The sequence below is a fragment of the Melanotaenia boesemani genome, chromosome 22 (assembly GCF_017639745.1).
Source record: "Melanotaenia boesemani isolate fMelBoe1 chromosome 22, fMelBoe1.pri, whole genome shotgun sequence".
Taxonomy (NCBI): Eukaryota; Metazoa; Chordata; class Actinopteri; order Atheriniformes; family Melanotaeniidae; genus Melanotaenia; species Melanotaenia boesemani.
Window position 1 is genome coordinate 19,476,563 of NC_055703.1, and position 14,448 is coordinate 19,491,010.

Here is a 14,448-nt window from a genome sequence, read left to right on the forward strand (position 1 = left end):
GATGCATGACAATGCTCAGCCTCATGTAGCTGGAGTTCGTCAGCATTTCCTGCCTGTCAAAGGCATTGATGCTATGGAGTGTCATGCCCATTCACCACACCTGAATCCAAGCTACTGCATAGAGGGCATCATGTTTATTTCCATCCACCACCGCCATGTCACCACAGACTGTCCAAGAGTTGATTGATGCCTTGATCCAGGTGTGGGAGGAGATCCATCAGGAGCACATTCATCATGTCATCAGATGCCTGCCCAGATGTTGTAGAGAATCCAAGTGGAGGCCACACACATATTTAACCTCATTTTGAAGTTGGGTCAGCCTGTCATCTGATCTTTTCACTGTTATTCTAAATATCCAGACCTCCATTGGTTAATAATTTTAATATCTGTTGATCATCCTTATATTATTTTGTTCTCAACATATTCCACTATGTAATGAATAAAGGTTTTCAACTGGAATATTTAATTTATCAAGATCTAAAATGTGTCTAAGTGTTCCCTTTATTGTTTACAGCAGTGTGTTTTATGGCAATCCTGTCATTCCATTTAAAAGAGCAAACCCTGCATAAAAAATGAAAGCACAAAGTGCCTTATCATAGAGATGGAAATAAATGGAAGCAAAGTGTTGAGTTTTGTTTTGTTTTTTTTAATGTTTGCTTGTTTAAGAAAGTTAGTCATGGTACTTTTGAAGAAGCAACAACTCAATTCTCCAACTATTAAAAAGAAAAAAATGTGACTGAGCAGTGTCTCCAGATAGTAAAAGTCAGTTCTTTTGTCTGACGTTTTGCTCTTTCACTTTCACTCTTTCTTTTTCTTGCTTAGTCCAATAAAATCCTCTTGCATTTCTTTGCTGAATCAGCCATGCTGTGTGCTCAAAATGGCCGGTGTGTTAAAATCCAGTAACTGGTATGTGACAGGGTGCCATAAAGCAGCATGAAGCTGTAAAACCTGGAAGGGCTGTTTCTCAGCCCCAGGTCCCTGCAAGGCAATGATGATCCTGGGAATGTACATAATGAAATTAGTCAGAAGCACAAAGTTTGAAGGTTGGAAACTGTAGTGTTGCTGTCTGTGTCCAGCAGAGGTCTGTCTTACTCCAGTCTTACTTGCTCTGAAGTCACAGCAATAGCTGGAGTTTTCCCCTCTGAAAGTTTCCACCAGTACTGTTCCTTAAATGTAAAGGTCATTTGCACACTTCCAAATATATATATATATATATATATATATATATATATTATTGAATAGCGTTTAAAAAATTTTTAATCTTAGCTATAGATGTCAGTGTGTGAGTAGATTTTTTGTCCTGATAGTAGGGGTCACATTGCTTGTTAATAAGCATTTTCTTAAAAATATGTCACTTCATACAGCTTATCTAACACATATTTCTGGTTTTATCAGCTGATATATGTTTAGTTTGTTCAGTGTTGATGCGAAATGTTCCCAGCAGTAACTATTGTTGACGTGTGTGTTTTGACGTGTGTGAGCCTACTATATCAACTCAGCATGATATTTTATGACCTGTATGTAACAGGATTGCAGAAATTTAAAGTTATGTTTTAAATTTCTAAAACCGATTTGGAGAAGTGGATTGTTTCTCTGTCAAATATCCCTTGTACTTAAAACATAAAGTTTCTAAGCTGCTTAATTATACAATTTGCTCAGAAGCAGTCTTGGGGTGGGGGTGGGGGTGGTTCTCTATCAAGTGCTCATGAATGCCGATGTTGCACTTCCATGTTATTGGCAGCGGGATGCGCTGTTGTACCTCACCTGGATTGCTTTGCTATTTACTCCCAACTGCTGCCAGGCTTGAAAAATCTAATAGCCCGAACATTGGAGCAGAATGTGCGAATATCACCCCAACAACATCCTGTCTTCAGCCAGCTGGTGATTAGGGTTTGTTGTCTCTGTAGCACACATGTCCATATCAAACAGTTGGTCTTGTAATTGTGATCCCCATCCTCTGACGTTGGGTGTTTTGTCTTCGTTAAGAGTCAGATGCTTTTATTTTGCTGTAGGTTGAACTCTGTTCAAGTTAGTCTGTGACAATGGCACTGATTTAGGAGGATATTTGCCAAAGATGACTAAAGGCAGTTTTTGAGCTCCTTAACGTACAGGGAGAGTTTTATTTTAGCATCCATCCAATTTAAGCATCCATTTCATTCTCTCTTCACCTGCCTGGATGTTTAGTCAGTCTCAGAGTCTCCTTTTTGTGTACAGCCGATGCTTTCAGGCAGTTTTGATGTTGTGTAAAGAAAAGACCTCTCTCTAAGGCAACCCATGCCCCTTCTCAAAATATGGATTCAGTGCATCTCAAAGAGGACTGTTCACATTATATGTTAAGTTGACTATGTGAAAGATTTAGGCATAGATGCGGTAAAACTATGAGGCCCAGTGAGAAGCATGTACAATTTAAAATGGGATTTTTTCATTGAGGTACCTCCCATTTTTCTTTCTCCTGAAGGTGTTCACTGCACGCATGGCTTCAACCGCACAGGCTTTCTGATATGTGCGTACCTGGTGGAGAAGATGGACTGGAGGTAAGAGCTGTCACGCTGTGATCACTCATACAGCTAGAAGGGCACTTTCCGAATCCTCGCTGTCGTCTTGCTTGATAACTCAAACCATACAACACACAGTCTCTCCAGTGGATTGCATCATTACTCTGGTTTCATTCTCCCAGCCCTGTCAGTCTTTTTTTAGCCTGTTTGGTTTTTTTTTCCCATTTCTTTCTTATTCTGTTCTCTCCAGATAGTTGCTGAATGCTGACGGCACAAGAGTTTACTCTGTCAGTACCAATCAGTACCAAGCTTTTGCAAAGAAACTGGGTGGTTAGTAGTGACCAGGGTTGTCACAGAGATGAATAATTTAAAACAGCTGAGCAGGAGGGGTGAGGGTACATCTTTAGTCAGAGGTGGAGCAGCAGTCTTTGAAAGCAGAATCTCTAGAGACCTGGAGGCTGAATTAAACCCTCCCACCACCCACCGTTTCCTGTGAAATTAATATTCTGGGAGCATTTATAACTGTCATCCATCATTATGTGTCTCAGGGTAAATCTGTTAGGAAACTGTCAACCCTGTCCCATTTTTAGTTACATACTTATTTATGTTTTTGGACCATTGTTGGCAGTTGAGTCACTTTAAATGCTGATTTAACTGCAATAAGGGCAAATAAATGAGGGAGACCCAGGGGTGGGCTGTCCTGTCTCTGAGGCTGAGATACTTAAAAAACGTCTTGGTGGCAGGGCCCCGGGGATGGACGAGATCCGCCTGGAGTTCCTTAAGATTCTGAATGCAGTGGGACTGTCTTTGTTGACACGCCTCTGTAGCACCTTGTGGACATCGGGGACAGTGCCTTTGGACAGGCAAAATGGGGTGGTGGTCTACCTCTTTGAGAAGGGGGAATGGAGGGTGTGCTCCAAGTACAAGCAGGTTCACACTTCTTAGCCTCCCTGGTAACACTGAGATTTGCTATATGTGTAAAGGACGGTTCCACTGAATTCTTGGGTACCTAAACCACATTAGACCAGCCCCTGATAAAAAAAAGAAACTACATCTATCTGAACTGAATGTTTAACAGGCAGGAGTACGCCAAGGGTTCGGTGCAGAACAGCATGACACAGATGAGGTAGAGGAAGCAGGAGAGTCAAGTGGAGGAGCAGGGCAGTGGCGTAGGAGACAATGAAATATGCCTGTTTGATCGGTTTGTGTTAAAAAAAGAAAAAAACAAAACAATCAGTTACAGGAAGAGTAATATTTTGAAATGGTATTTGGTATGGTTGATCTGTGTTAATAATAAAATATTAGTTACAGTGGTCTTTGTTATTGGCATGTGATCTTTTTAGATTTAGAATTTTATTTCTTTAATTTCATATACAAACATGAATATGTCCCTTAATTGTAACCATGTCATACCATACCACCACCAAAGGAGTTAAACAGTACAGTTTAAGAAATAAAAGAATATGAGAAATAGAAAGCAATACATTATTCTTTAATTGAGGACCCATTGAATGCAAAATAGTGGATATGCAGCTTGTCAACCTGTCTTAATTCACAGTCAGCATTTACAGTGCTTGCTGACTTGGTATTTTTTTACTAAACACACATTGAATTTTATTCTGTATGACTCATAAGGACTTTAAGTGCAGGAATCTCAGCTCTGTTAAATGTTAAATCAGGAACTCGGATATAATTGACTTGACTCAAAGGTAGTTTGACTTGTCTTGGCTGCGCCTTCTGTTTCTCCATCTTTTAAGCTGGTAAACAAAAGGTCTGGAGTTGATTCAAAATGTGACATTTGCATTTGGAAGCTGCTCAGTTTTGGGGTTCCATTGAACATGCGGTCAAACAAGCTCTCAGTGAAAGGAAAACGGCCCATTCTTAGGCTGCAAAAACAGAGGCAAATATAAGAATTAAGAAGTAGAAAAATAGTAAGAACTAACTTGTTGTACTAGATGGTTTGTGATGAGAAGAATTTGTGAAATCTTCACCGGCAGCTGCCAGTATGAGGATAAGAACTAGGTGCCTGTTATTGCCTTTCAATCCAGTATAACCCAGTCTGATACACTATATTGCCATAAGTATTAGCTCACCTGCCTTGGCTCACGTATAAACTTAATAGACATCACATTCTTAATCAAATGAGTTCATTATGATGTTGGTGTTGGACCACCCTTTGCAGCTCTAACATCTTTAACTCTTCTGGGAAGGCTTTCTACAAGTTTTTGTTTTTTTTTTCATCCATGTCTTTATGGACCTTGCTTTGTTCCCATAAAGTTGGGAGCATGGGATTGTCCAAAATTTCTTGGTATGCTGAGGCATTCAGAGTTTCTTTCACTGTAACTTAGGGGCCAAGCCCAGCTCCTGAAAAACAGCCCCCTCCACCAAACTTTACACTTGGCACTATGCAGTCAGGCAAGTACCATTCTCCTGACAACTGGCATACCCACACTGATTCATCACTCCAGAGAACGCGTCTCCACTGATCCAGAGTCCGGTGGCGGCGTTCTCTGCACCACTGCATTCGACGTTTTGCATTGCTTTTGGTGACGTATGGCTTGAAATCAGCTACTCAGCCGTGGAAACCCAATCCATGAACCTCTCTTTGCACTGTTCTTGAGCTGATCTAAAGTTTGGAGGTCTGTACCAGTTGATTCCGCAGAAAGTTGTCGACCTTTGTGCACTATGCGCCTCAGCATCTGCCGACTCCGCTTAGTCATTTTACCAGGCCTGCCACTTAAGGAATATTTAGGAGTGAGGACTTTTTGCATAGGTGGCATCCTATCACAGTACTACGCTGGAATTCACTGAGCTCCTGAGGCCGACCCACTCCTTCACAAATGTTTGTAGAAACAGTCTGCATGCCTCAGTGCTTGATTTTTATACTCCTGTGGAAATGGAAGTAATTGAAACACCTCATTTCAATTATTTGAATGAGTGAGTGAATACTTTCGGTCAGTACTGTCTAGACTTTTTAAGGACAGCGTCAACGGTAGTCTAGTCTATGAAAAATAAGTGCATGGACACATTTTTCTAGATCCTGCTGAGACATCACTTCTTTAATCCTTTTTTAAAATATTTTTTAAGTGATGAAAGGCTGCCTTAATGTAACTGAATTTTGGCTTTGTTGTTGGTTTTTAACTTAGCCATTTAGAGCAGAGTGTTTACGTTTAATCTTTCTTCCTTGGCTCCGAAAACCATTATTTCACCTTAGAATATTAATGTCTAAATCAGCACTTTTAAAAGTATATATACTGAAAAATGAGATTCAGAAAAATAAGGCAACGCTGACTGGAAGACACTTTGCAATTTATTGGTGCACTTATTCAAAATGCTGCAAAAGCATCTCAGGAGGTTCTGAAGAAAAAGGAGTAGTCTGAAATGGGAGAGTAAATTGCCTGATCTAAATTTTATTGAACTGCAGTTTTCTTGCTGGAGAAGAACAAAAGGCCAGAGAAAAAGACAAAAGCAACTATGATAGTTAAAGTACCTGGTAAAGCACCACAAAGGAATGAAACCATTCTTTATCGATGTCCATTGGTTCCAGATTTCATGGGATCACTGTCTGCAGAGAATTTGAGATGGTTATTTTGTTTTCAGGAAAAGTGCACAAAAGGAGCAAATTGAAGCCGACAACATGCACTATAAACCTATTTTTATTACAAATCCATAACTTGGAAATGGTTTGGTTAACAGCTAAACTGATGTTATTGTATTTAAAGTTTCTACAAAAGTTTATTTTTTTCCTAGTAGATGATACTTTAGTCATTTTAAAATTTAACTATGTGATCTTAAATTTGTCACTGCTATTAAACTTAAAGAAAACATTATTTTTTGTTTCTTAATTATTTAATCTTTGCTAATTTGACTGTTTGATTAATACAACATGAATCATCCATTTTGATAACAATGAACAGGTCTCATTTGAAGCAGAAAACCTCCAACATATACCCAAATAATCTCTACATATTTTTTGGCCCCTACAGTTAAACTTGAGTAAAAATAAAATGGCTCTAAAATCATAGCTTTTAAAAGTAGCCCGGTCTGTGTTTTTCTCTTCCTTATCAGCATTGAGGCAGCTGTGGCTGCTTTTGCCCAAGCCCGGGCCCCTGGGATCTATAAGGGAGGCTACCTCAAAGAGCTTTTTTGTCGCTATGGTGAAGAGGAAGACGCGCCTTCTGCCCCCCCACTGCCTGAGTGGTGCTTCGATGACGACGACGGAGAAGTGGATGATGATGGAAATGCGGTCAGCCAGGAGTCGGGCCCCAGCTCCTCTGGGTCAGCGCCCGGCAAAAGAAAGAAAGAAAAGCTAAAACTGGTAAGGACTCCAGGGCTCCACGAAATGGATGATGTGTTGTTCCGTCTCTGCATGATAGTGCTCTCATGCAGGGTAATGAAGGATCTATAAGAACGCCTTTTTTCTTAATCTTAAGACATGTTCAGTTATAAATAATAATTAAAGAAATCTGATGCACAAATTCAGAGAAAATTACACTTTCAGTCTCCTCTGCTGTGAGTGGAGATTCGATTAGATAAAAACAGTCTCTCTGTATTCATATAAAGCTTTCATCAGTGAAGCTTGGTGAAATTGGAAGTGTTGAATCATCTCCAATTGCTTGGTAATTAGGTTTTTCTTTCTGTTTACACTCAGCTTCAGTGTAATTTGGAGCAGTTTTCAGAAGCCCAAATTCAAATGGTACCGATGATCTGACAAGCAAGTTGTAGGGAAGCAGTGAAAAGAGGAACAGTAAATAAAAGCTTTCTGGTGTGAAACATTGGTTCAGATAACAACAATAGATCTTGTGTTTATCACTTTTATTGCACTCAGAGCTTACAGGAAACCAGAATCAAGGATAATCTGATAGTTGAAACTATGATACGGGAGACAGGTTTAGAGGTGAAAGCAGGAGAAATAGCAGCCTTTTACAGACTGAAGCACTTTACTGTTGATAAAGAATAGTGTCTTTGTTAAGAGGGGAGAGTCATCAGTTAGGTTGTGGCTGTTTTGAAGAGAGACATCTGCTTGAATGCACTGCTGAAGTGTTCAGGGGAAAAGTAGAAACACTCGACTGATATTTGCAAAGATTTATCAAGCTGTTCTCAAACATTCTCCAATAAACTTGAATTCTTATCAAAATTATGTAAATGATTCAGATCAGCACGACAGCATCGCCAAACTCTTGTTTAATTTTCTAATTCATTCAAGTCACTCTACTCTGTTTTTTCCATAGACTATAAATGAATATTGGAAATAGCTGCTGTAGTTTCACTTTATTTGGTTTGCACACTCCTCTTTTGAAGCTGTGCATTTTGCATTTGCCTTGTGCCATCATGTTTTTAACAGACGTTATAAATTAGGGTTAATCTGACTGAAAACACTTCCATTAAGAGGGCAGTGACTTGTAAAAGACATACCCTGTTTTAATGTCCAATTCAAGCAAAATCAAACTAAAAAACCGAGCAATTGCTGTGAATTGTGAATCACAATTTTCTGTGAAAATGTTAAAGACACATGTACTGGATTTATATAGAGTGTGATTTTTATTTTCCATGGTCCTCCATCCCCCCCCACCCCCGCCTGCTTTTGCTCAGTGGGATCTTGCCCCTAAGATCTTTAGTTTGAATTGGAAAGTTTTCATTATTCTGCCAGGTCAGAGATATTTGAGGTGGAGGAGAGCTGAGATCCCTGTCTCACTCATATGCACTCTGCTGTAACAAACTATTTACAGCGAAGCCAAAATATATAGCTGATGGTAAATTGCACAAGGCACTCACTTACAGCCAAGCCATTACTCCATGTTATCATTATCAACTCTTAAAGGAGTCATGATATGATATAGTCAATAAACTTTCTGTCTGTAACTTTGGATCAAACCATGGTGGCGCCTCATGGTTACGTGCAGTACTAGATAGAAGTATCTTTTCTTCACTTTGGTTGATTATTATTCAACAAATTTTGCTTCTGATTTTTTGAAAATTCTGTGAACAATGACTAAAAGAAACATTTGCCATCCTTTCCTCTAACATAGGGATCACCAACTCTGCACCTCTTTAACCAGTGTTCTGAAGGTTTTTAATGTGTACCTACTGTAGCACATCTGGTTCAAATGAAATAATTCTTCATCAGCTTGTTGTCAGGTTCTGCACCAGCCTCTTAACGACCAATTATTTTGAATCAGGTGTGGTGCAGCATGGACACATTGAAAACCTGCAGGACACTGGCTCAAGAGGTCAGGAGTTGGTGATCCCTGCTTTAATGGGTCAAGTTATTAAACTGGCCTTTTGTTTTGATAGTTTTATGTAGGGCTGCTTAGTTGTGGAAAAAATCAGTCATGATTTTTTTTCCGGTCATTATTGAAATCACGATTATTTAACACAATTACTCATTGCTCCAAACAGGTTATGCAGCCAGAACGTAACACAAATCAAGACTACCCCTGCTTAAGGGTTTTTATTCATTAATTTCTTTTTAGTCACTGGTTTGGTTGGCGCACCCCGGTGCATCCCAGGAGCGCCTTGTCACGGCTCTCCGCTAAAAGTACACTTACAGTCTAATTTTGACCACACACGCACCCAGAACGTGTCAAACTCAGCAGTTCAGATAGGGGCAGATAGGAAATAAGACATGGGAGCAGTGTAAAAGCATCCGGTCATTTTCAAAATAAAAGCCCTCGTGCAAATTTGCACTCACTGAACCATGAAAACATTACGTAATAAATTGGTCGGGGTGTCTCAGTGTTTTTCTTTTGTTTTTTTTTTTTCATCATGGATGACAGGATGTCTATCCTGGACGTGGAGAATCATAAGTTTCTCCATATCTCCTGTGATTTAGTGATCCAGCTAGGTAGACTGCACTTACTGTCACTCCACACCTGACACGCGCCTGGTGTGGATTGATGCACCACAGAAGTTAGAACAAAACCACGGCACAGCTGTAACACAGCGCACACGCACCTGGTGGAAGTTGGGGGTTAGCTATCCATCACTTGACACAGAAGACTGACTAGTACCACCAGAAATCGTGGGAGCAGTAAGAATAGCTGACATGCAGTGAAAGAAACAAACCAGCGAAGAAGAAGAGAATCAGGAAGGGGGAAAAAAAGCAGAAGAAGAATGAAGACAAGCACAACAACTGTAGAAATTGCGGGAGTTTTTGATGAAAGTATATATTCAAGTATTTAGGGTGTGTTGGTTGGTAGTTGGAAACAACTTTATAGCGATGCATTACCGCTGCTAAAACTGACATCAGTTTGCGGCACTGCCCACTAGTGGAAGAATTGGCTCAACAACCATGGCAACATAAAAGAAGTATGAGGACGTATAACAACATTTGAAAAGAACGTCTCTATTTACATACGTAAGGGAGCATAAGGGAGCATAAATGGGCCTTAAGACCTTCACTTACAGGAGCAATCAGCCTGAGTTACTAGTGTTTCTCTGAAGGTACCAGCAGTATTGAAAATGTGATTATTTATTACACTTCTCACTTCCTTTGGATGATTGATCTCCACTGTTCAAAGAGTATTTTATAAATTTAAGCACCTAAGCAATCAAAGCTTTATTTTTCTAGCAAAAAGTTATGTGAAAGTACAACAGATAATCCCAGCCCTGGTTCCTCTTCTGCTTTTTAATTCTCTATGATTTCAAACTTGAAAACTTAAGAATATCTTCCTCCAGTGGCTGTCATTAAGGGTGTAGTGGTGTGAAGGTTAGGCTGAAGCCCTGCTAATTAATGCACATAATAATTTCTGTTTTGAAAGGTACTGAAAGAGATCTCTGTAATCATAATTATGGTCTTAACCATCCACTCCACTTACTCATGACACATGCACTAATGATTCTAGATGTGACATGTGTTATCCTGTCTCGTCTGTTTCTGTTCCAACTATCATTTATTACCATATTGTACCACTTGAAATGACCCATCTGTGCAGAGTGTGAGTGAAAAGGTCACATCAAAAGGGAAATGAGTGCAATTAAGCAGCATGGTGGGTGAGAAGGTGTCACAGATGTTGCCGATGGAGGCATTTGGGGGGAAAGTAGAGTGGAGTCTTATGTTTAGGGAGTTGATGCAGAGCAATAGGTTTTACAAAGTGGCTTCCTAAAATAATGTGTTTTTTGTTTTTAAAGTGGTGTGGTCAAAAGGAAAGTATTTTATATACACATATATATAAATATACACCAGACAGTTGGTTACAAAGAAGAAGCTGTTTGAATCACTGGGATGTGTATTTTTCTTTCTCTGTGTAGGAGGTTATGAATGTTTCTTTGAAGACAATCCAAGTCCAACTTTCTATTTTCTCCATTTTCTTTCCTCCCAGGGTGCAGTATTTCTTGAAGGCATCACAGTGAAAGGCGTCACACAGGTCACCACCCCAGCTAAGTTAGGAGAGATCCAAAGAATGTGTCAGAAGATGGCCGAGTGGGATAAGTACGAAGCTTCTTAATTGCCCATCTCATACACCTATGAGAAGCTGTGTATGTGCATATGTGTAGGTTTGCTGTGCTGCTAGTGACTCATCTGTCTTGATTTCCCCCTTTTTTTTTTTAGATCCACACTCTCAGGCAGGTGGCATAGTCAGAAATAGATTTTTTCTTAAAAAAAAAATATGCAGCTGCAGCTTTTTTTTTTTCTTTTTTTCATGAAATTGCAGAGAATCAGCCCTTCTGCAGTGTTTCATCACAACAGAGAGAGCGGTCCATGCCTCAATTTCATCTTCCTGCTGTTAAAATAGTTTTTGTAATGCATGTATGTGCTCTGTCCAGTCATGCAGTGAAATCTAAGTGTATTGATGTAGAAATGGTTTGCCTGGAAGGACATTTTTCTGGAATTAGTCAGTGTTTAGATCCAAAATTACCTGCTGTCCCCACGGTGCTTGTTGTTACGATACTGTTCACTTTATGTCTTTTATATTTCTCCAAATTTGATGATTTGCATGAACTGACCAAAAGCATACCTTAAGAAGTATTGAATCAGGGCTGCGTCAATGATAAGATATACTGATATTTTCATAAGCTGAATCTCAAACAAAGATGGCTGCTTCAACTTTTTATTGGAACAGAAAATAAATGACGGGTGTTTTTCACCATTTGTATCAAATAATTATTTGTTTTGTGACATGTAAAGGAAGATGTTCAATTAAAATGTAGGGCTTAAGCATCCCTGACGGACATGTTGATTTCAGTGGTTAGGACTTGAGACTAGTCATAAATATAAGACATGTTTTCAATCTGGCTGCAGGTCTGGTTTTCCTGGTGCACAACCGGTGTCCATGGACAGACAAAACCTTCGTTTTCTGGAGCTGAATCCATACAAAGTCAGTTGGAAAGCTGATGGTACACGGTAGGTTGATTATTAATGAATGACTACTTGTCCAGGTGTCCGGCTATTTATCTTTGGGCCAGTTTGCTTATCTTTCCATTTGATTTTGGATAATTTTAAGTGTGCATCAGAGGATTTAACTCTCCTCCCTGGACTCCATTTTCCTCATTCTAATTTATTAGAAGTCAAGGCACTGTATATAGTAAGGTGAAGACTTTGCAATTTGATAGAGGGAAGCCAAACGGCTCTTTTCTGTGGCAGAATCAGACATAAGGAGGGCAATGCAGAACATACAGCAAACAGGATTCAGGTAAATCCAGGTCAGAAACATGCAGCTCTGGAGCCTGACGCATCCACAAAAAGGTACACAGATGGAATAAAAGTGTGTATGGAATGGTTCTGGGTTATTTGAACCCGCTATAAGCTAAATTAAAGGTAAAGATTTACACGTAGTCATAACAGTTTTGCCTTCAGATCTCAAACTTGGGGAACAGCTGTACAGAACATCCTGATGGCTGTAGTCTCTACTCTTGGAGCCATAAGTAAGCCTTCAGAGCTGAGTGCTCTATAAGAATAATATAGTATGATGAGGTCCTTACAAAAGTATTTGGCCAATCACACAGAGTATAGCAGTGGAGATGTTCACTGTGGAAATAATTTCAGTTTTTGATGAACACAGACTTAGGAGGGTGACTTTGTCCAGTCTCTCACCCATGAAGAATAATAAATACAACAGAGCACTTTCTCTTTCCTGTCACGTTTAGCTTTGAATTTGTTATCTTTTGTTTTATGTTTCTAGTGCTGGAAGCTTGTACTGTTGGGGGAGACAGGTTTTAGTATTCTAATAGTCTGCTGCGAGGCACAGTTTCTCTGGCTGGTGCAAATGTGCAGTGTTCTGATGAATATTTAATGACTGCAGTCAATTTCTAGATTTTACATATTGGTGCTTTAATTTCCTGTAAGAGCGAGGATGGGAGAGAGCAGATTTGGCTTCTGACCAAGATACTGCTAATGTGTGTAATTAGCCTTTATCTGCAAATGCTTGAAAATGCTGGTAACAGTTTTACAACTTCATTTGAATAGTGATGCTAAGCTCCCAGTTTTCCCTCCAGCTACCAGTTTGGAGGAGCAGTGATTCTGTAAATCATTTCTCCTGTCATGATTGAAACGGGGCTTGTCAGGAATGACTCATGACTCAAGCTTTGGAAATGCACCATACCAAGAATATGATACTACAGTCTTCTCATGCTGAAAGATATAAATTATATACTGCAAATTGAAAGGGGGAGAAACAACTTGGAACTGAGTCTCACCCCATCAGTCAGGAGGGCATGCTGCTTGAAATTGTGTGTTATAATCAAAAGGGCATCAAAAAGCCAAGTGAACGTGTGTAGTAAAAATTTCCTTGTCAAAAAAGTACTTTTAAAAAAAAAAATCCCTACATTTCCTAAGAGCAAGCTTTTAAATAAGGCTTGAATTAACTTTTTTTTTTTTTTTCTCGGTTCATACATCTTTTCTAAAATGGCATTTTTCACATATTTTTCCATCTTTAAGTGGAATAGCTATTCTTTCAGATCCTCTTAATTTATCTTTTTTATACGGCATTCAATCAAGCATTTGGAGCAAAAAAGAACAAACATTTGTAGGTGGCAGTCTCAGAATTGGATTTATTTTTAACTTAGAGGTCTGCAATGTTATTATAAAACAATGCATTTAGTAGCACCTGTTTCTCAAAACAACTTTCTTTTATTTTTTCGCACTGTGACTACTTAGTCATTTAAAAGCAAATTATTTGCTTGGTTCTACTATTTTAGTTCAGCTTAAAGGCTAACTTTTTTCAAATTAGCATAGAAAACATTTTGGGTTTTCTTTGCAGTTGCAAATCACTATAAAATTGTCCCTGTCTGCATGTCTGTGCATCTAGATTTTATTTTATTCCCTTCACTAATAGATATAAGCTGTTTACAAACATGACCACTAGAAACGTCCAAGAGAATACGCTGGGAGGGTCTTGCTTTAAGCCCACAGGAGGCAAGACTGATTCAAGAAGTATGCTGTGGACGTACATGTTTTTTCTACAACCCTTCAAAAAGGATAGATTAGTATTCTTTATTTTTTGGGCGTACATATGACAAATAGCTTCATGTATCCAAGCAAAGAATGTGAAGGAGTAAATCTTACCATCTTCAAGATCAGTTGCAACATTTATACTTTGTCCCAGTAGCTAATCTTTTCTATATGTGCTTAGAATCAGGGTGAAATGCATGCTGTGGTATCTGGGCTGTATTTATTTATTTTTATGTATGTAATACTCTGCTTGTAGAATTTGTCCACACCTTTCATTCCTGATTGAGAAAAAGGTAAAAAGTGATGACCAGCCACATTATTATGGACTCAGCATGACAGAAACACCAGACGCCATATTTAAACAACAGCAGCTCTTCAAGAAGTAGATGGTCTGATTAGATTTCTTTATCTTTGCCTTGTTGCATAATTTTACATATTAATAGGGTAAAAATGGATCAAAGCGTTCAGAGTTTAAAAATATAAACTATTAACCTGAAGGTTTTTTAGAAAAAAAAAACAAAAACATCAGCTTCTGATGGGAAAAATGATCAAATAAATTATATT

At 38.9% G+C, this 14,448-nt stretch overlaps 1 protein-coding gene across 1 annotated transcript in view; it reads left to right on the forward strand.

Annotated features, from left to right (window-relative positions):
- The window catches only part of rngtt (RNA guanylyltransferase and 5'-phosphatase), a 93,299-nt gene that overhangs the window by 5,087 nt on the left and 73,764 nt on the right, over positions 1 to 14,448 (forward strand). Inside the window, exons 5-8 of the mRNA XM_041976350.1 lie at positions 2,459 to 2,534; positions 6,564 to 6,813; positions 10,817 to 10,926; positions 11,737 to 11,838. Coding sequence (XP_041832284.1) covers positions 2,459 to 2,534; positions 6,564 to 6,813; positions 10,817 to 10,926; positions 11,737 to 11,838 — 538 coding nt within the window. The remainder of the gene's footprint in view (positions 1 to 2,458; positions 2,535 to 6,563; positions 6,814 to 10,816; positions 10,927 to 11,736; positions 11,839 to 14,448) is intronic.